The 22,805-nt window shown below is 38.7% G+C and overlaps 1 protein-coding gene across 1 annotated transcript in view; it reads left to right on the top strand.

The window, feature by feature from the left end:
* Positions 1 to 22,805, top strand: part of LOC146579901 (uncharacterized) — a 43,475-nt gene that overhangs the window by 9,129 nt on the left and 11,541 nt on the right. The window contains exons 7-16 of the mRNA XM_085268025.1: positions 7,770 to 8,033; positions 8,156 to 8,428; positions 9,910 to 10,182; positions 10,305 to 10,599; positions 12,086 to 12,174; positions 12,276 to 12,291; positions 12,382 to 12,473; positions 12,601 to 12,651; positions 12,739 to 12,792; positions 12,907 to 12,969. Coding sequence (XP_085124151.1) covers positions 7,770 to 8,033; positions 8,156 to 8,428; positions 9,910 to 10,182; positions 10,305 to 10,599; positions 12,086 to 12,174; positions 12,276 to 12,291; positions 12,382 to 12,473; positions 12,601 to 12,651; positions 12,739 to 12,792; positions 12,907 to 12,969 — 1,470 coding nt within the window. The remainder of the gene's footprint in view (positions 1 to 7,769; positions 8,034 to 8,155; positions 8,429 to 9,909; positions 10,183 to 10,304; positions 10,600 to 12,085; positions 12,175 to 12,275; positions 12,292 to 12,381; positions 12,474 to 12,600; positions 12,652 to 12,738; positions 12,793 to 12,906; positions 12,970 to 22,805) is intronic.

The raw sequence follows: 22,805 nt of genomic DNA, 5'->3' as shown, positions 1-22,805 counted from the left end.
TGAAGCCACTCTTGCTCCTCTGCTGCCCAAATATCAGACATGCTCAGCTTTATGTACAGTTACAATATTACATCATAATATCATATAATTCAGTATAAACCAAATGGAGGTGTATTCATATTCAATATTCATGCTCTTTATCTTCGGTTACTTTTATAAAAAAAATTGTAATAAACCTTGACTGTATCTAACATGTTCCAACAGCAGTGAGAAATATGTGATGTTTAGTATCTGACAGCACAATTTACAGTCAGTGTTTGCAGTGTAAATACTGATATGGGCACCAACAAATACTTTAACTGTGTTTGTTTACATTATATAAATAAGAATTATATCATAGGCAGTGAATACATTTGAATGTATTTCATGTATATTTTTGTGTTTCTGATCATTTTTTTGCATCTTTTAGTTAGAAGGTAGAAATAAAATCTTTTGACATTTGAACATTTTATGTTTATTTTTGATTTTTGTTTCCTGTATGAAATTATCCACAAACTAATCAGATCATCTCTCTATGTGCTGATAGTTAAATGAAAAGATAACTTGTACATGGGCTAAATCTCATATGACAGATTGCATGGAGACAGAACATCACAGAGAATTAAAGCTCTGCATCAATCACGGTCAGCACGACTCAGAGAAGTAGCAGTATTATAATTCATTAATACGACACAAACATCAGAGCTAAAAATCCAGACAGGTTCAACCAAGAACAAGACAGCAACAAAACATCTGTCTGACCCTGCAGAGTCTGATTGTTTAGTCACAGTGAGGAGGAGGCACAGGTCAGTCAGGTGTAAACTTAACCAGCTGGGTTGAGCCTGGTTGGCATTTTTCTGCAAAATCAGCATGACGGTGATAAACAGTGCTGATCATATCCTCTAATACAGGGTGACCATAATTTGATTTCCAAAAAAGAGGACACTTGCGCCAGTCATGAAGAACCTTTATAATACTGTTTACATGAAGAAAACATATTTAAACAATAACATCTCTGTGCAGTTAATGAATGGTGAAATAAAAAATGTCATATAGTCTTTTACAAGTCAACAAGTGGTCACCGTACTCTAATAGCTCAGCTGTGCTGTAGATGGGTTTCCCTCTTCACTATCAATCATGTCTTTGTCCTATAAAGTGGGAGAGCAACTACAACTACACTGGTGACTTTTCATTTTGTCCTGTTACCATTTGTAACTAATTTGTTGACTTTATGTCATTTTAGCTTCTAATAAAATGTCACGCAGTCCTGTGTTCCCTGATTTAATTAAATCTGTGAATTAGGATGCAGAAGCAGAGAGTTTAGAGGTTTTATTGCAGGGTTAATAAATGGTGGTGTGAGAGAAATTCTGCACAGACTCTGAGTCTGAAAGACGAACAGTGTTTGGAGTCTGCTGTTACCATCACAGCTGTGTAGGTGGCAGTAATACAACTTTATGCGGGTTCTCAGCCACTAATGAAAAAGAAGTGAGCTTCTTACAGCTCTTCATAACTTACTGTTATTATTGTATTTTTATTTTATCTGATCAGCAATAATTCAGGTCGTTAAAGTGTTTGAAATGTTATTAGTGTTATTGCTCATTATTATTACTGTGATTAGTGTAATGGCTTTAGGACCCAGGGGATCAAACAGAGGGTATAAAAAAGGAAGTAGCAGCAGGTGCTCTTCTTCTTCTTCTCTCCTTTGTTCTGGTGTGAGGCTGTGGACTGTGGTGTTTTTGGGATGCTGCAAAGTTTTGGAGTGTGAACAGAGTGTGCTGAGGAGATCGTGTCACCATATAAGTGAGCATACTGCCCTTTAGCAGAGATTCAAGGTATAGACTGAATGTTTTTAAGTTATCTTTCTTTAAGCCTTTAAATTAGATTAATTTAAATTAATCTTTAAATTACCAGTTAAAATATTATCCTACAGGATCGAGGCCTCAGTGCTCCGGTGTTTTTGATTATTATATTAGTGTATTTTTGTTTATTTGATCAGCAATAATTCAGTTTGTTATGTGTTTGAAATAAATTGAATGACTGAATCACAGCTGAAAGTGTTTTTTGTTCTTGTTGTTTTATGCATTTACTCTGAGTGTGTGATTATTGTGCTGCTGTTACAGTCTTTCTGTTTTACTTCTCAGCACTGCCATCATGTGTCTGAATACACAGCGCACAGTCAAACTCAACAACCTCAGTTAAAGATTTGCTAACATTTAAAGCTGTTGAGCACCAGTGCAGGTTATTTTTGACCTGTGTTTGTGTTTTTGAATAAATCTCTTGAAGTTTTTGCAAATTAAAAATGTTGTATATTTATGACGGATGTAAAACTTTTAAAACACTGAAAGAAATTTTAAATAAATTCAGATCTGCAAAGAAATGCATTGATTATGTTTTATTCAAGAATTAATATCAAACAGTATCACAAGATCAAACTGCAAAGAATAACGTCTTTACTCTTCTAAGCAGCTTACATGTGTGTGAAAGACTGTTGGTGGTCACCATCTTTTCTGCCACAGGCTTATTTTTATCCACTGACAGGCCTCATGGTTTCTGGTTGGGTCACCATGAACAGAGGAAATGCAGCCTGTGGTTTCAGCCTCAAGTCTTCAGTGTAGCTGATGTTTAGTTTTATGTTATCAGCTCACAGCAAAGAGTTAACAAGGAGCACAGACAAAGAGCACAGTATGAATTTCACTTTGACCTCTGTGTGCAAGACACATGTTTACATGATGTGCCTGTACTGGAATAACAGTAGTGACAATCAAATATTCAGTTATCTTTATAAAATAGTGCCTCTTCTTCATCATTTTTCATTAATCAATGTAATAAATCTGTAAATCAAACAATCATTTGCACCAAAGTTAATTTATTCAAAGCTAATAATTGAAAACAAAATGAAATTTCTTCATATTTTTGTTCATTTTTTGCACTTTAAGAAAAGTTTTTTCTTTAACGTGTGAATATTTCTGTAACTGTTGGTGACCTCATAGCTGCAGGCTTATCTGCACCATCTCTGCACTTAAACATTACAGTGACTTCATTATTTCCATCAGCCTGCAGAACTAAAATGAGGAAGAACAATTGAAGCTAAATATGAGCTGCCTTCCAGATCACATGCTTTAGCTCTGACAGCACAGACAGATGATGAGGAGACTGTGAGACGTTAAACAGGCAGAATACAGAGCTCAGAGTTTTACACGTTCTGGTTTGTTGTTTTCACACTCCTTAAAACATGAGAAAATATTTACTGATCTTCATTTTACTATAAATAACACCTCGGTGTGTAAATTGCCTTGATTGCTAATTTACTGTTAATAGTTAATATTTATTATTATCTGAAAAAGAAAACCATAAGAATCTAAAATCTAAAACAAGATGCTAAAACAGGACCAACTTTCTCTAAATGTAATCACACAGAGCTCAGATGAGTAGAGAGTGAACAGGCAGGTGTGTGTTTCCACAGCAGGTGTGTGTTTGCACAACTGAAGGTTTGCAGGTTGAACACTGGAGAAGATCAGAGACAGAAGAAGACTGGATTAAGTGGATAAACTACAAGGGTGATTCTCTGCAGTCAGGCTAGTTTCCTCAGTGTGCTGTAACTCAGTGAGTGGATGAACAGTCGGTCCTTTTATGTGCAGCTATTTGAGGATGGAGAACAAATGTGCCAACCTGAGCTGACTGGAGCAGGTGAGGAAGATAACTAACACATCCCACTGAGAAGGAAGAGCTGTGGAGCTGTGACAGACTGTGGCAACATCAATGAAAAAAGGCAGAAATCGAATAATTATTTTATTACAGTCCTGATATCAGACCTCTGTTTATTTGTTTATTAGAAGCTCAGATATTAACCCTCTAAAGCCTGAATCATAAATAAAATGAAAACTTTTTAAAAGCTGGTGTGTTTATTTGAACCTTCTAAAAAATAAATATTTTTCACATGAGGTGGAAAAAATCTTTTTTAGCTGCATCTGGCATTTTTGTACAATTTGTTGCTCAGTTTATCTTCAAATAGAAACATTAAAGTTTCTTTTTAACACATTAAACTTTGAGTTTCCTTTCAAAATGTTCACAAATCTTTTAGAAAACTGGTAAAAATATCTTTGAAGAATCGTTGAAGGCTCGTTGACTGATGTCAGCCATGTTGGATGTCTCAGCTGAGGGCTCTGCATGAGTTGCTGATCCCCGCTGGTTAATCTGTGCACTGCATGTGTGTCTGTAGACATCAGGTTCTTTAACGTGAGCAGAAAAAGCCAAGCAACAAACTTTGTTAAAGAGGATGAAAAGAAACTTGATGAATGTTGGTCGGATATTCTTCTGTCAGAGGAGACAAAGATAAATTTGTTCACATTCAGTCAGACAGATCAGTGAGTCTGTAGTTGTGATACTGAAGGGTGGAGGCAGGACATGACAACAAAGACAAAACTATGACCTGCAAAGTGTGTCAGTAACTAAGCAACAGAGCACCTTTGTATATCACAGAGAAAGGTAGGAACACTAAACAGGAAAGAAACTTAAATGTTTGCAGTGGACAGGAAATGTGAACACGTCACACAACTGCTGTGGTCAAAGCTACAGGAGCTGTTTGAGGTTGGTGTAAAAGGAAGGAAGCACAGAGAGGTGATAGAAGGAGGAGCTGAATATAAACTCTGGTCTTATCTACATTAAGTGCAGCTTCTCTTTATCAAGGCAAAGTCGCAACCTTTGAGATTAGATGCAGATCAGCGTGCAGGGCTGGACGTGAGGATGGGGCACTCTTTGCTCTGTTTGCTGGGGTTATTCTGTGAGTACAATACACACCTTTACTGTTTGAATGGCAGTGATGAAGGAAAATGTTTCTCACTGGTGACAATTACAGTGTATGACTGCTTTAACCTGTTTACCTGACAGCTTCAACACAGCAGACTAGATGTTTCCAGCTGGTTTCACAGCTAATAGAAACACATATATTTGGTGATGAGTAATAACTGTGCCATGTGAAGATTTAAAAAGCCTCAGTTTATATATTTATTGTGATTTTGTCAGTTGTATAATGTCTGATGATGTTTCATTCATTATTTTAGTGCTCAGTACAGTCAGACATGGAAACACTGAAGGTGAGAAACTGATTTCTTCTTCTTGTGTTGCTCTAAATGACGTCCTCTGTGTTATATTTTGTATCATGAACCAAACATTTCATTGATTTATTGGTTAAAATGTTAATATAACCATGTTAACTGTGTGAGCACTCAAGCACACACCCACGATACAAACTGTACATTTACTGAAGAGCTGTGGCTTCATACATGTAGATTTTCTTTTCATGTTTATCTGATCTGAAAACATCAACAGTGTGTGTAGTGCAGATTATCTCACTGAGTTTTGCTGTTCTTCACATCACACTGACCTGTGATGTGAAGAACTCTGCTGACTTTGAATATGTGTGGTTCAGAGAACCCAGTGTTTACTCTAACCAGAAGACCAAAGTAGCTGGTGAATCAAAGAGAGAACTTGTGACCTCTAAAGGCGGCATCTACGCCTGCAGAGGACGTATAAAAGGGACAAATTTACTCACAGTAGAAAGTGATCCAGTCATCATTCAGGAAACTGGTGAGTTTAAAAATGTCATAAGAAATAAAACAACATGGATTCCCCAAAGTTTGGAGATCAGAGGGGGTAATATTATGACAAAAACTTATGTTACAAAGTGATTTACGGCCCCAACCTGCCAAGTTATTTCTGAATATATAAAGTGTTATAAAGTTAAAAAATAATAAACAATAATGGGGTTATAATATTTGATAATACTGTTTTTATTTTTTAATGTTAATATGTTAATCAGTCAGAAATTAAATGTGTGGCTCAGTCGTTCATAAACGTGTTTTGTGATTTGGCCCCTGATGCTCCAGTTGTCACGGTTCAGCATTTTGAGTCTCGTGTGTTTTGGTATTTTATAATATGTTTTATGTTCTGAGTCCTTTGCTGTTTTGATTATTGAAGTTATTATTATTATTACCCCAGGATCAGTTATGGCTGTTATGGTTTTAGTTCTTAGGTTTTGTTTTATGTGTTCATGTTGTGTTTACTCTGTGCCTTTCTGTCCCACGTTTCAGGTCTCTATGTTCTGTCTCAGTCTCTGTTAAGTTTACATGTCTAGAGTTTCCTGTTTTACTTTGAAGGTCTGCGTCTCATGTCAGTGTTTCTAGTTTTGTTTCCCTTGTCTCGTCCCCCTAATAGACCCTGTGCACGAGAAAATGATAACTTCCTGGTTTGAGACAGGATCTGGGGTTGTACATTTCTGGTAGCTTTACTTTGTGGTCAATCGCTACTGCGAAGACATCCTCCAAAATCATGTCCAGAACACAAAAACTGAAAGATCACGTTAAGTTACAAAGAGCAGAAGGTGGGAACACTCACCACTGTGTGTCATAAAAAAATCTAATGATCAATTTTGACGTTTAAAGAGTTTAGATCAATCAGTTGTTTACATCACTCAACACAAGCAGAACTGCATCACTGCAGCAGAAGACACATCGTCCACATTCAGAAGCACATCTCTGTATAGTGACTGGTCTTATGATTTAAACAGGCAAATGTTCAGCATTCAAACTACAGGTGAAGAATAGTTAAACCAGATGTTTCCCTGTTATGTCGATATCAGCTAGTCAAGCACACACCTACACAGCATGTTAACAAACCGTGAAAAAAGCCACACAAAAAATGAATGATTGCTGGTAAGGGTTTCTATACATTAGTATTTATGAAGGGTATGTTGTGACGTACCTTCAAAATTACAGTGGTCCTTCGCTATGACGCGGTTCACCTTTCAACTCGCTGTTTAGCAGATTTGTTAGTGCAAGTTTGCACGTTTTTTTTTTTACATCACATTGTGTCCTGCGTCCTGATCGCTGCAGACGATCTCCTCTGTGCCGTCTCTGCTGCACAGTACACAATCGCTGCATCGATGGCTAGCAGTGTGACTCTGAAGTGCAGTCACACTGCTTTTTCCCCAACAAACACAACAATGTCGACGAAACGTTTACCACCATCAAAAAAATAAAATTGGCTACTTGATTTCACCTATCGCTGGTTATTTTTAGAACATAACACCCGCGATAAACGAGGGACCGCTGTTTACAAATACTGAGAAATATAGAATTTAAATCCTTTCTCTGTTCTGCTCTGAGGCGCGGGGGAAAAATATCGACAGGTCTATGAACAGCATCTACATATATATTCCGTAAATGCCCAAGACATCTCGAGAAATGTAAATCTCACCTCGATTCATCAATTTGGTTGACTTGTTTTGGAAAAAGCGGCAGTAAACAAGGAGCGAATATAACACCGGAAACGAAGCGCCCTACAGGAGTTTCCCCACCGGAAGTAGCATATGCTAATGTGCACATAGTCTATTACTCCCAGCTGTGCTCTGCTTCTGTCTCATTCCCTTCATTATACTGCAGCTCTGTTACCATGTTGAGACAGAAATCAGAGAAAATTTGAAATGTCTTAAACTGCAAGGAAAGAAAAAAACAATATAAAGAAAATATTTGTGTAGATTTTGTTTTGTTGGAATTTGAGTCACTTGAAGAAATCTTTTAAAATTTAGGATATTTTACATTTACATTGTATCAGGTGTATATTTTCTTACCTGCTTTTTCATAACAGCATATAGACCCAGGGCCATATCCATTTACCCAGAGTCACTAACTGAAAATCTTCAGATCTGTTTTAGGTATGATTGATTGTTTTTATGCAATTTTAATGAATCATCTGCATATTTATATAATTTTCCTCCTTTTTCATAACATCAGATAAACCCAGGGCCACACTGACAGCAGGAACTACAATCATACCAGTAGGGGGCAGTGTGACACTGACCTGCTCTGTGCAGAGCTCTGATGGATGGAAATATGAGTGGTTCAGACGAACCCAAACAACCTCTGAAGGTAAAATCAGAGATCAACAAAACAGAGATATCAGAGTATCTCAAGGAGGAATCTACCGCTGCATAGGAACAAGAGGAAACCCAGTTTACTACACTGATATAAGTGATGATGTCACCATTGAGATAACCTGTGAGTTCAGTCATTTAGTTTGAAATATACATTCACTCATGATTATCAAACATACAATGTAAAGTTTTCTGTGTTGATTTCATGTTTCTGTTTGTATCTCAACTGTTAATATGTGTGAACAGTTTCCAATAAAGTTGTTGTAAAACAACGACCCAACTGGCCTCAGATATTCAGAGGTGAGACGATCACTCTGACATGTGAGGTGCAGGAAGGAGGTGAAACCACTGAGTGGGAGTATGAATGGAGAGGACCCAGGACACCCACACAGTGGACACACAATAATGATGTGACATTCAGTGTTTCTGAGTCCAGCAGTGGAGACTACATGTGTAAGAGTCGACGCAGAGATGACTCATATTCTTCAACAGAGTGGAGTGAAGCCTTCACATTGTCAGCATCAAGTAAGTCATGTTTGTTGTGTGATCTCCATTTGACAAATGTCATCATGGTCAGCACAGGATGAATTCAATGGTCTACAAAGCATGTTACATTGTTAGTCAGACAAAGAGCTGCAGCTGATAGTAGCCTCATTGTAGACAGTTTGTCACCACTTTGTGTCACGAACTTTCAGCTGGTCTAGAGACGCCAATGCTGACCTGCTGCTCCATCACCTGAGGACAATACTGACAGAAATAAACAGAGATAATAATAATAATAATAATAATAATAATAATAATAATAATAATAATAATAATAATAATAATAATAATAATAATAACAGTAGTAGTAGTAGTTTACAACAAATAACAATAAATCTACAGTTTGTATTTTTTTTTAAGTCATTCTGGCCTGTCCTCTCATAAAACGCTGCCATTTGTTAAAATAAAACACACACATGACTGTGTTTAATACAAAAAGCAATGATGACCAATTAGATTTAGAGCTCAATTGAAAACATTTATGGTTGGAGCCACACCAGCTTCACTCCAAAAAAGACACCAGAGCAAAGCAGCAGATGGAGGAGAATCGAGGGAGGGAAGTTAAAAATATAACATAAACATAAAAATATTGTTACTGTTACTATGACTACCATAATCTCCACCACTAGTCACCTCCAGCAGGAGGATACTGAGATTGAGCCCTTTAAAGTCACTCACAGAACCTGAAGATGGTCCAGTTCAGTGTGTGTGTGTGTGTGAATGTAGAATCACATAAGTGATGGATATGTTTGATTTACTGATATTATTAATGATGTGATTTTTGATATTTGATGTTAGTTACTGTCTCTGACTGTATCAGTGAAGACCTCCCTGCTTTATCACTGTAACCAGTAGCATTTATTCATAATGTGTGTTCAAATATTCAGAAATAGTATAAAATACAGAGTATCTTTAATTAATTTTGTTATGGAAACTTTTTTCATGCTGTGAAATTTGAAACTTTAACCAGGACTGCTGTATTTTACCTGTTACTTTGCTCACAAATGCTGTAATCGATCATTACTACATGTATGTGTTTTAATGTATAATAACAGCAACAGCAGATAAAAATATAGTTTTAAAAAGGAAAAGAAACATTTAAACCTTCACAAAAGGTGACTTCTTTCTATTATACAGTATAAAACAAACACCAAACATTTCCCTCTTAACACATCATTGTGTTTCCTTCAGCAGTGAACTCCATTAGTTTACATTCAGTGTAACTTCTTCAGGCCAGAAAATGGACAAATAGTTTTACTATCCTTACTTTGTGATGTAAGAGTTACTGCAGCTCTGGCATCATGTTGACATAGACACAATTCAGCAACAGAAAATCAAACTGTCTTAAAGTGCAGAGAAAAAAGTTTGTTCTTTCATCTGGGGAGTTTTTAAAGTTTAAATGTATTTTCTTGTATTTTTAGTCAAGAGGATGAAAAATGTATATGTTTCCTTTTTCATAACATCAGATAAACCCAGGGCCACACTGACAGCAGGAACAACAATCATACCAGTAGGGGGCAGTGTGACACTGACCTGCTCTGTGCAGAGCTCTGATGGATGGAAATATGAGTGGTTCAGACGAACCCAAACAACCTCTGAAGGTAAAATCAGAGATCAACAAAACAGAGATATCAGAGTATCTCAAGGAGGAATCTACCGCTGCAGAGGAACAAGAGGAAACCCAGTTTACTACACTTATATAAGTGATGATGTCACCATTGAGATAACCTGTGAGTTCAGTCATTTAGTTTGAAATATACATTCACTCATGATTATCAAAAATACAATGTGAAGTTTTCTGTGTTGATTTCATGTTTCTGTTTGTATCTCAACTGTTAATATGTGTGAACAGTTTCCAATAAAGTTGTTGTAAAACAACGACCCAACTGGCCTCAGATATTCAGAGGTGAGACGATCACTCTGACATGTGAGGTGCAGGAAGGAGGTGAAACCACTGAGTGGGAGTATGAATGGAGAGCACCCAGCACACCCACACAGTGGACACACAATAATGATGTGACATTCAGAGTTTCTGAGTCCAGCAGTGGAGACTACATGTGTAAGAGTCGACGCAGAGATGACTTATATTCTTCAACAGAGTGGAGTGAAGCCTTCACATTGTCAGCATCAAGTAAGTCATGTTTGTTGTGTGATCTCCATTTGACAAATGTCATAATGGTCAGCACAGGATGAATTCAATGGTCTACAAAGCATGTTACATTGTTAGTCAGACAAAGAGCTGCAGCTGATAGTAGCCTCATTGTAGACAGTTTGTCACCACTTTGTGTCATGAACTTTCAGCTGGTATAGAGACGCCAATGCTGACCTGCTGCTCCATCACCTGAGGACAATAATGATATAAACAGGATAAATAAATAATATATTCAAACAAATAACAATTGATCTACAATTTCTATAAAAAGAATAAAAGTAATTCTGAACTATCATCTGATCAAATAAATAAACACACACAGACATACCACCAAAAATAGTGGTACTGTTTCTATGATTAACAGTCTCATAACTCTGAGTCACTGCCACTCACCTTTAGCAGGAGGCTGATTGAGATTGATCCCTTTAAACTCCCAGGTCCTAAAGAGGGACCAGCTTATTAATCAATCTTAGAGTACTTTTTAAATACAGCAAAGAAAATATAAAACTTTCACAGCTTTGATCAAAACGATTGTACAATTTGTATCTCTTCAAGATCACCAAGATTTGTTGATGTTCACCATTTACATCTAGTTATTTAAACGGTTTTGATTCAGTCACATGCAGCACACAGGACTGACAGCGCACAATCTGCTTTGAGGTAGCAGCCAAGAAAGATGTAGTTTGTGTCTATGAACAGTGAACATCCGTATGTACACGATTCAGTCATTGACTTTTGTTCTTTTTCTAAACTGAACTGCAGATAAACCAAAGGCCAAACTGAGAGCTGATAACACAGCTGTTCCAGTAGGGGGCAGTGTGACCCTGACCTGCTCTGTGAACCCATCATCATCATCTGGATGGAAATACTACTGGTACAGAGATAATACCACAGTGGATGTTGTCCCCACATCAAACGGACAAATCAATGTCTCACAGGAAGGACTCTACAGGTGCAGAGGAGGAAGAGGAAACCCAGTTTACTACACAGAGGACAGCCAAGAAATTCAGATTAACACAACTGGTGAGTTTGGATTCAGCAACAATATTGAATAGATTGATGATTGAGGATTACTATGAAGGTCAAACAGCATTATATCTCATGGTAACCTCTTTGGCATTGTAATAATGTTCTTATTGGAAATGGTTGAATATGAGTAGTCATGTAAAATGTGGAGTCTAGAGAATCAGTGTCAGGAATGTGATCCAAGGAGGGGAGACTAGGTGTGAATGTGAAACAATCATTTTCAGCAAATCTCCAAATCAACATAAATTCACAATTAGTTCTGTAACAATTCTACAAGTAAGACTGCAAGTAGTGTAGAACAGGAGTCACAACATGAAACCACAGAGCAGAGTCATGCTGACAGTTTCTGACAGGAAACAGAAAATCTCAATGTAAACATCAGTTTTTGTTTCTTTATATTAAGATTTCAGATCCAAAATCTGACATTTTCTAGTTTCAGGTTTTGGATGTGAAAGAAGTTCATTTATCGTTCCGTTCATCATCGGACTTGTTAGTGGAATTATTGTCGTGCTGCTGCTGATGTGTTGCTATAAACAGATAAAGGGTGAGAGACTTTCTGATTGACTTTTTAAAGGAAAAATAATTTATTTTAATGCTGTGACACTTTTAAACAAACTGATGTAATAATCTTTGTGCTTTTTACAGAACCCTGTTGTAACAGGTTGGTGCAGCAGTTTAGTTTCATTTATATAATTTTAAATGAAGCTAACTTTGAATTATTCCTCATTAAACTTACATTTTTTTGTTTCAGTCTCACTCAGTCTCAGAGCACCAATCAAAGCTCTGCTTCACAACAAACAGCCAACCAGAATGAAACTCAGGTTTACTCCTCTCTTCTTCATGGTGAGACCAGAAATTATTACTTTTCTCTTTAATACAGTTTTCAACACTCAGTTTTCCAGCAAACAGTGACAAAAACAAAAAGAAATAATATTTTTCTTCCTTCTTTCTTATTTTCAATGACATGTAGGTGAGCTTTCAGTCTATGAATCAATCAGAGGCTCTGGAAACACTGGAAGTGGTACAAACAGTATAAACTTTGATAATAGCAGAGCTGTAAGAAATGTAAATATTTATTCTGACTGATCAAACTTCATTATTTCAGCAGATGAATACAACAACGTCACATCTGGATTTCAGCTTGAAGGTCTTGATAAAAGGAGTGAGTACAAGAAACATGAAATGTAATAATTGGTCGAATGTTTTTGTAACTTGTGTCATTTTAGAGGAAGACAGTCTCCATGTTATTAAACACAATAATCCATCATCACAACAGGCAGACATGATGGCACAGAGGAGAGCTCTGACTACAATAATGTGAATCCTGAATCAGCCTCAGGTGCAAATGTGAACTCTACAGACACTGAGTCATTAGTAATCAGATTACATGTGCAGTTAAATGTGTGACATCATTGCTAAAGTTTGTGGAGCTGATGAGCTGAATCACTTTTTATACGATTGGCTTTAGTTGTGTTCTGCTGCTGTTGTGATGTCTGAATAAAATAGATGAGATCAGTTCTGTGTGATTAAAGCATGAACGTGTCAGAAAGCATCATCACATCTTTGGCAACATTATTTCTTTGTTTTTCACTTTCAAACTCGTATTTGTTCTGATTTTGTTTCAGGTCCATAAAAAGATTATTTCAACAAAACTCAAGACTCACGAACAACATGAGCAACGTCAGTGTAAACAGTGACATGCTCTTGGTTTAATATCAACACTGGAAGACTGATTATATGGTTCATCTTTGTATTAAAATCCTATTGTGTTTATTTCTGTTGTAATAAGTGGAGGGTGGATGGTGTGGGACATTGTTTCCATCAAGACACAATTTCATGATTTGGTTCTGTGAGTTTGTTTCAGTCTCTTTGTTTTATTTCTATAAGATGTTCACTCACTTCCTGCTGAATTTTACATGTTATCTTTAAAGTGTAAGAATAGATTATTTTAGTATTAGGGATTTAGTTGTATTAACGATAGTAAAGCATTATATTCGTTATTCATTTAAGTAGGCCATAGGTCAAGCTGCTAAACACTCACACATAGAGCAGACACACAGAATTGGGAGAATAAGTCAGAGGTGTATGTGAGAAGCAGAGGCGACAGAAAGGAGAACACAGTGTGCGAAGAAATGGGCAGCAAGGACACGAGAAAGGGAGACAGCAGATAGAGAGACATTAGCAGGCGCCTAGTTTCGAGAAGACAAAGGTTGTTGACCTCTGTGTGCTGTTGGGACTGCCCCAGCAGATTTTGATGATTGATGCTGAACTGTGAAAATCCCCATGTACATGTAATAAAATTAGTTGATTATTTGTTCTGAGAAAAAACAGGAATGAAATATTACACTGTCTTATGATGCATTATAGTGCTGATTTATAAGAAATGCTGTTTGCAGAGAATCATAGCCTTATTTGTCTGATTAGAAAGAACAAAACATACTGCACAGGAAGCCAAGGTCATAACTTACACTTACTGAGAGAGAGAAAAAATGTAAATGCTTAGTTTAGAGGGAGGCTGAAGCTACAAGAGTGTGAGAAACGGTCAGACACTTTGAGATTTTGCCAGATACCCTCCTGTCCACATCTCCCGTCTGGCCGTTTGTAATGCTCAAAGTGTTGTATAGAATAAAGAGAATTGTATCGATTAAAGAGATTGTTGATTGAGCATTTATACACCGAGTGTTGTTCTTCCTTCAGCGCAAAGATCAAAGAATTGGGGAATTTAACAAAAGCTTGCTGTATGGAGATGTTTATTGCATATTTTTCATATAAGTAACAATAAATAATAAGAATTATGTTAATATACATGTTTCCAAATTGTGATGCACAAAAACTTATTGTCAATGTTCAGATTTTACAATGTTATTCATGTCATCACTGAGGCCATGACAGAGAACATTTTGTGTGTGATCAAATTGTTTTCTGTAGGTGATGTTTGTGTCTTTTATGCTGTTTACAGTTTGATGTGTGTAAAATAATTGTGGTGCTTTTAAAAATAATCAAATAATATCACGACAAAACGTCTTTGTTCTTCTGAGTGACCCGTGATGCTTATATGTGGATAAAAATGTCTTTTCTAACTGTCTGCTATATCCTATTTATTAATCTAAAAGTGTCAGAAATCATACTGTAGGTGACAGCTTTTGCCCTTTTTCCCCCAGAAAATCCTCAGCTTTCAATACCTGGCAGTCGTTATACTTTATTGTATTCGTATGACAGTGGAACAGCAGTGGGGAAAAAACAGACTCTGTTTTTTCAGATTTATAGTTAAGTGGAAACAGATTTAACATAAATGAAATGTAATACAACATCAACTTTAAATATGAAAAATACTAATGCAAAAAAGTATTTGAGCCTAGCCCACTCAATTTTTTGTATATCCTTCTTTTTATATTGCAAATCTCTCTCTATTTTGGAGAGCCAAGTGCTCCACGTGTCATCATTACTTACCTGTGATTGGACCGTGCATTCTAATGATGCACCGTAAAGTTTCGTAATGTTTTTCTTCTCATCTTTCAGTAACCGTTTCTCTCTAGCCCAACTGGTCGAGAGATACAGTAGTGCGAGTCACCCTGGTAAAACCAGCCGGAGTTGACTTTTCTGTGTTAAGACAGCGATAGCGTGTGATCTAGGGTAACCAACCGTCCTCTTTTCCCCGGACATGTCCTCTTTTCACGTTCTGTCCGAGGGGATTTTCGAGACTGATGAAAATGTCCGGGTTTTTCTATAGGCCTACAGGTGTGACATCACACATATGGGTCATATGTGTGATGTCACACGCCGAGCTGCTGCTTTGTGAGTGGTTGTTCTGCCTCACAGTTGGAACAGATGATCTTTAAAAGATGCCAAAGCGCAAGTGCAGCTTTTCAGACGAACTGCAAAAGAAAATTCTCTCGTACCATCGCGGTACAGGTAATTTTTCTTATACAGATAAGGCCTTCTTTCTGTACCATTTTTTAATTCCAGAGGTTTTTAAGTTATTTTTTTGTTTTGCACTTCTTGCCTAAAAGCCTATATCACATTTTTTATTTCACCATTCATTAATCGCACAGAGAAGGCATCGTTTAAATATGTTAAAATTTTCTTTAAACAAACAGTATTAAGAAAATTCTTCATGACTGGGCGAAGTGTTATCATTTTTGGAAATCAAACTATGCTTACACTATTGTGATTGTACCGTAATACACCAAATATCCCTGTAAATCTCAGCTTCTTTTCTTTTCTAAACCACATTCTCCGCTGGTGGGCCCATGGTAAATAAGAGTAAGTGTCAGTGTGGACATACCGATATAGTTCCTCTCCCATATTTCTCATGTCAGACTCTGAACACAGCTTCCAAGTACAATCACTGGACTGTGTTTACAGCTGGTGGCCAATAGAGGGAGACATAATCCATTTATAATTTATTGTATCTGTCATAGTCTCCCAGTCCTCCTGGTCAACCAACACGTTCTTTTTCCTTACGAGTGTAATGAACTCGATACTTTACTTTCTGTTTCTTTCCTGTACGCACTGCTGCAGTTCCATCTAAGAAGCAACCTGGCTGTCTTAAAGGTCATGAAAATTCATTCAGAATTAGCAACACTGATGATGGTAATTATTAAAAAGTATTGGTACTGGTATCAGTATCAGCGATATAGGCCTGGTATTTACTTGGTATTAGATTGATACCAAATCTTGCAGTATTGCACACGACTAATAAGTAGTCATATTAAATTCATTAAACTGATATTATTTCAGCACCATGGACAGCACACAAGGTTTTCACTGCATGAGCTGTGCTCTCTAACACGTGACTGTTTGTAGTGGTGGACAAATTTAGCTGCATGCACACATAGCTCTCTCTGTGATAGGTTAATAATTTTAATTAAAAAAATATATGTATATTGATTATTGGCTGAAAGTGATTAAAATTTTTAATATTGTGACACAGTGGGTCTGCACTCTGGAAGGGAGGGGAACATCCGAAGAGGCATACGCCTGCTGAATGGCCTCCACAACCCTGTGGGACAATCGAGACTTAGACAAGGGTCTGACCAGAATTCCATAGTGGAAGCTCACAAACGGCTGGTCTGACTTCCTGAACGGCCGGATAAGCAAGAAGTTCTGTGCCAAAGCACAGAGATGGCACAGGGCAACCTGGCTCCCAGCTGCCTCCTTGTGCAGGTCCCCTGTGAGGAATATTCATAACTCCACTGACTTGGACAGGTGAAATTCAGATGGGGTCGTCAGCAGCAACCCAGGGTTAGGCCGGAGGATAACCCCTGTGTCACCTTCATCATTGCCTTTGGACCGACAGAGTGTGCAGCTCACAAAGAATCATGTTAACTGTGGTCTGGTGGGGGTCCAGCTGGTGGGCCACACACCAGGAGGCAAACAGCCCCCGAAGGAAGCAGTAGGCAGTCCTGGTGGATGGCGCACAAAACTCCTGCAGCATTCTCACTTTTAGATCAGGCCAGGCATGGAGCCTCTCCCTCTCAGGGTACAGGCTGTCACCCTGAGCCCTACTGGGAAAAGATGGAACAGTGACCCCCTCACCTGGGACAGGAGGTCCCTCAGAACAGGGAGCTCCGGGGGTGTCCTGGTCATGACTGGCAGGATAACTGAAAACTAGCATGTGTGGCCAAAGAGGGGTCACCAGGATCAACTCCTCGGTCTGGACCTGGTGAAGGAATAACTGGAGGAGGGGTATGGAGGGAAGGCACAGAGAAGAGCCTGTGGTGAGGAGTGCACCAAGTTGTCTGCAGGGAGAAGAACAGATGGCAATGTGTCGATTCTCTGGGGGATAAAAACTTCTGCCCCTCTGAAGCGACTCCAGATCTGGTGGACCACCTCTGGATGGAGTCTCCACTCCTCTTGGATCGGGCTCCCCCTCAACATATTGTAATGTCCACTGTCACGTTCAATGGTCCTGGCACATAAACTGCTTTCAGTGAGTAGAACGGGGTGATCCCACTGCCACAGTCTGGTAGCTATCATGCAGAGGAGGGGAGACCCTTGTCCCCCATACCTGTTGATGTAGGCTACTGTGACCGTGCTTTCTGTCTTGATGATAACATGGTACCCTAACAGTCACAACAGAAACTGCTTGAGTGCCAGGATGACAGCTTGCAGCTCCAGCATATTTATGTCAGAGACGCCCAATGACTGATATAAGAGCTGTAGACTGTAGAGCCCTCAGCCTCAGGAGCTGACCCCACGAGTGAAGCCCAAATGGGGCTAGGCACACCCCGAAGGTCTGCTGTCAATTCAGGGTGAGGGACATGGAGGCTCTGTTGGACTCCACAGTCATGCCCAGAAATTATGTGATGTGGGAAGGCTGCACATGACATGAGCAGAGCTACATGGCTGCAAAACTGTCCTTTAGTGCAGCAGAAGGATACGGCCCGATGCAGTGGGAGAAACTCTCACTCACTGGGTTAACAGCCAGTCAGCCACAGAGAGGACCCACTAGCCATGTGAACGCACTGACAGAGGTGTTCTGACTTTCATGCATGTTTCTCACCCAGCATGCTGGTGCTCTTGGCTTCTTGGTCTTATGGGGTGCAGATGCTCTCTCAGCACAATTTACCACACTGCTGGGTGTTATATACACTAGTGTATTCAGCTTTGCTGTAATGTTTTGATTCTGGGTCTCATCATGATGCACTTTGCTGGTGTTTTTGATTATTGATTTTGATGTTATGAAGATTAAGGGCACAACTTCACAAATCTGAATACAAACACACACACAAAGAAGAAAAAAGGAGGGTGATGATGTTTCAGATTAATATTAATTGACAGATGCCTCAGCGTGTAGACAAGAGTACATATGGCATGTGAGTCTAGTGGTTCCGGTCACCCTTTAATTCTTTTCTGACCCCCCTTCTCTGAGTAGACTGTGATGACTGCATGTGTGGAAAAGACTGTTGTTGGTTTATTTTTATCTGCTGAAAATCTGATACCACAAAATTTCTGTCTGGGCCTCCAAGAAAAGAGGAAATGCAGCCTGTGGTTTCAGCCTGAAGTCTAACGTTTGTTTTATTTAAAGTCAACACAGCACAGTGGAAATGTGCAGGTATGACAATGTGTGAAAAGAGGTTAAAAGTAGCTTTATTGTGGTGATGACACATGCTGGACTAAAGAATAAATAAAGCATGTGGGCATCAAGAGAAACGGTGAAAAGCTTGTTTCTCACACTCATGTCTTTAAAAGAGTCTCTGCATGGACGTGCTGTAAATGTTCATTTATCTCTGAGATAAATAAAATCATCCATCACTCTCTCTGTCCACAACATCATATACAGACATGTTTTCTTCTTACTGCAACTTCCAAACAGGCCAGTTCCTCACAGTATAACACAAAACTCCAAAGTATAATCACTGCTTTGTAACCAGCAGAGGAGTCAGTAAATCATCTATACTTACTGATGCTAATGTGTCTGTTTGGCTGCTGTTACAGAAATGGTTCCTACACCTGTGATGATGACGTCAGTGTTTGACTCCAAACTGTCTGCTGGACTCTGCAGTATCACAGAGACTTGCTGTCTTCAAGCCTCATAACATATTGATATGTACTGAAACTTTTGCACTTATGTTAACATATAAACTGCAAATAACATAAAAACATGAAGTAACATCTTAATGTATTTTACCTTACCCACGGAAAAGTGGAGGGAAGGAGAAACACACCTGCTGTTCAACAATCTAAAACACTTCGATATCAACATGTATGTGAGTATGTGTAGATGATACTGCAACAAACCTTAACTGTAACCTTTGTAAGAAAGTGTTTGACAGAATAAGGATAGATGCTGTGTTTGCAGGCTTTAACTATTACTAATATTATAGACTGTATATTGAGAATGAGAAGTGAGAAACTGAGGTACATCGCATTCTTATATGGAGGGGATTAGCCAATCACAAAGTTACCACACCTTAAAGCATTCACTGCTGTGTTGTCCTTTTGGACTCTAATGTGGGCGGAGCCTATAGTAGCTTTCATTGTGTAAAAGATCACCTAGACAGGTTATGGAGAGACAGACAACCATTCATGTTCACATTCACACCTGCAGGCAATCACCTGAATCACCAGTTAACATAATAATATATGACTTTGGACTCTGGGGAGAAGTCAGATAGGTGGAGGGAGAAGATGCAAACTTCACACAAACAGCCCAGCTGGTGGATTCTAACAGGAAACTTTCTTGCTGTGAGGCAACAGTATGAACTACTGTATCTATGTGCCACCTTTCTATTTCTGGTTTAATGTCTGTGTAGGTTCTCAGTCATCCAGCTCATGGTGGTCTAAGAAGTTTGGAAGGAAAGTGACTAAACTTCTTTACATTTCTGGAAGACGTGTCACCTCTCATCTAAGAGGCTCTTTGACTTCTAAAAATAAAACAGTAAAGAGTCTCAGGTATTTTAACCTTAGTGAGGGTTTTACTTTAAGTGGGTCATAGACCCACAATTAATCATGACATCACATGAGCCAAGCTCTGAAAAAAGGTGTGGGTCATTATAGACCTATAAGTTTTTGGACTTAAAAAACACATTCATGAATCAAACCTAATCAGTGCTCTGTGTTTGGCTTATTTAGAGATTCAAAAATACAAAAGAGTGGCAGTACAAATAAAAGTTTACAGTTTGACTGTTGTTTTAGGTTCAGTGCTGCCATCTTGGATTGCTAACTCACAGTCTGTGTGTCTGCTCAGACTTTCCAAGCGGTAAATGTGAGTTGTGTTCCACAAAAAAACTTTTCGACTGGTAACTCAGAATTTCCAACTTCTGTCTTATTCAAAAATTATCACCAGAGATTTGGGATGAGAACACTTTGAGACCTTGCCTCCCCCCATCATGTAACGTACTGAGGTCACCTGAGGAAAGTACCATGGAGGGGTTGTGGCACAAGGAAGGGATCTCAAAACTACATTGTAGGTGACTGACAGCTGATGCCATAAGGCACCACCTCTGGTCATTCACAGTGGACATACAGGGAGTGCAGAATTATTAGGCAAATGAGTATTTTGTCCACATCATCCTCTTCATGCATGTTGTCTTACTCCAAGCTGTATAGGCTCGAAAGCCTACTACCAATTAAGCATATTAGGTGATGTGCATCTCTGTAATGAGAAGGGGTGTGGTCTAATGACATCAACACCCTATATCAGGTGTGCATAATTATTAGGCAACGTCCTTTCCTTTGGCAAAATGGGTCAAAAGAAGGACTTGACAGGCTCAGAAAAGTCAAAAATAGTGAGATATCTTGCAGAGGGATGCAGCAGTCTCAAAATTGCAAAGCTTCTGAAGCGTGATCATCGAACAATCAAGCGTTTCATTCAAAATAGTCAACAGGGTCGCAAGAAGCGTGTGGAAAAACCAAGGCGCAAAATAACTGCCCATGAACTGAGAAAAGTCAAGCGTGCAGCTGCCAAGATGCCACTTGCCACCAGTTTGGCCATATTTCAGAGCTGCAACATCACTGGAGTGCCCAAAAGCACAAGGTGTGCAATACTCAGAGACATGGCCAAGGTAAGAAAGGCTGAAAGACGACCACCACTGAACAAGACACACAAGCTGAAACGTCAAGACTGGGCCAAGAAATATCTCAAGACTGGTTTTTCTAAGGTTTTATGGACTGATGAAATGAGAGTGAGTCTTGATGGGCCAGATGGATGGGCCCGTGGCTGGATTGGTAAAGGGCAGAGAGCTCCAGTCCGACTCAGACGCCAGCAAGGTGGAGGTGGAGGACTGGTTTGGGCTGGTATCATCAAAGGTGAGCTTGTGGGGCCTTTTCGGGTTGAGGATGAAGTCAAGCTCAACTCCCAGTCCTACTGCCAGTTTCTGGAAGACACCTTCTTCAAGCAGTGGTACAGGAAGAAGTCTGCATCCTTCAAGAAAAACATGATTTTCATGCAGGACAATGCTCCATCACACGCGTCCAAGTACTCCACAGCGTGGCTGGCAAGAAAGGGTATAAAAGAAGAAAAACTAATGACATGGCCACCTTGTTCACCTGATCTGAACCCCATTGAGAACCTGTGGTCCATCATCAAATGTGAGGTTTACAAGGAGGGAAAACAGTACACCTCTCTGAACAGTGTCTGGGAGGCTGTGGTTGCTGCTGCACGCAATGTTGATGGTGAACAGATCAAAACACTGACAGAATCCATGGATGGCAGGCTTTTGAGTGTCCTTGCAAAGAAAGGTGGCTATATTGGTCGCTGATTTGTTTTTGTTTTGTTTTTGAATGTCAGAAATGTATATTTGTGAATGTGGAGATGTTATATTGGTTTCACTGGTAAAAATAAATAATTGAAATGGGTATATATTTGTTTTTTGTTAAGTTGCCTAATAATTATGCACAGTAATAGTCACCTGCACACACAGATATCCCCCTAAAATAGCTCAAACTAAAAACAAACTAAAAACTACTTCCAAAAACATTCAGCTTTGATATTAATGAGTTTTTTGGGTTCATTGAGAACATGGTTGTTGTTCAATAATAAAATTATTCCTCAAAAATGCAACTTGCCTAATAATTCTGCACTCCCTGTAGATGTACTTTCTCACTCCTCTTTCAAACCGTCAGTATTTTCTGTTCAAAATGTGAACACTGGCACCTTCGTATGAGTGATATTTGATATGATATTGGAAGCAGATGAAACCAAATAAATATTTTGAGATCATTGTCTATCGATAATCCTGGAGAGTGAGTGAGTGTGGTGGCCAGAGACTGAAAACAACACATTTTGGGAAGACAGCATTCATGTATCGCACAATAAATGTCTGTGGATGTTCAGAAACATTTGCTGATAAGATGACTCGAGATAAAATATTTCAGCTTTATGATGACCACACAGGACACTGCACAAATCACATAAAAGAATAAAAATAAATAATAATAAAACATGACTATGAGCTGGTAAAATATGTCACCTGACCTGAAACAACAGAAGGTAAGAAGCAAACACAAGAAACAAGCCTGCATGTTTGCAGTGGACAGGAAATGTGAACACGTCACACAACTGCTGTGGTCAAAGCTACAGGAGCTGTTTGAGGTTTGTATAAAAGGAAAGGAAGCACAGAGAGGCCACAGTCAGAAGAAACACTCTGGTCTTATCTGTATTAAGTGCAGCTTCTCTTTTTATTATTGATGTAAAGTCAAAGTGTTTGAGATCAGCTGAGGATCAGAGTG

Source organism: Mchenga conophoros, linkage group LG3, assembly GCF_057382185.1.
Source record: "Mchenga conophoros isolate Kocher_MC1m ecotype Shallow Benthic linkage group LG3, M_conophoros_male_GT1.1, whole genome shotgun sequence".
Lineage (NCBI taxonomy): Eukaryota > Metazoa > Chordata > Actinopteri > Cichliformes > Cichlidae > Mchenga > Mchenga conophoros.
This window is presented reverse-complemented; position numbering and strand designations above follow the sequence as displayed.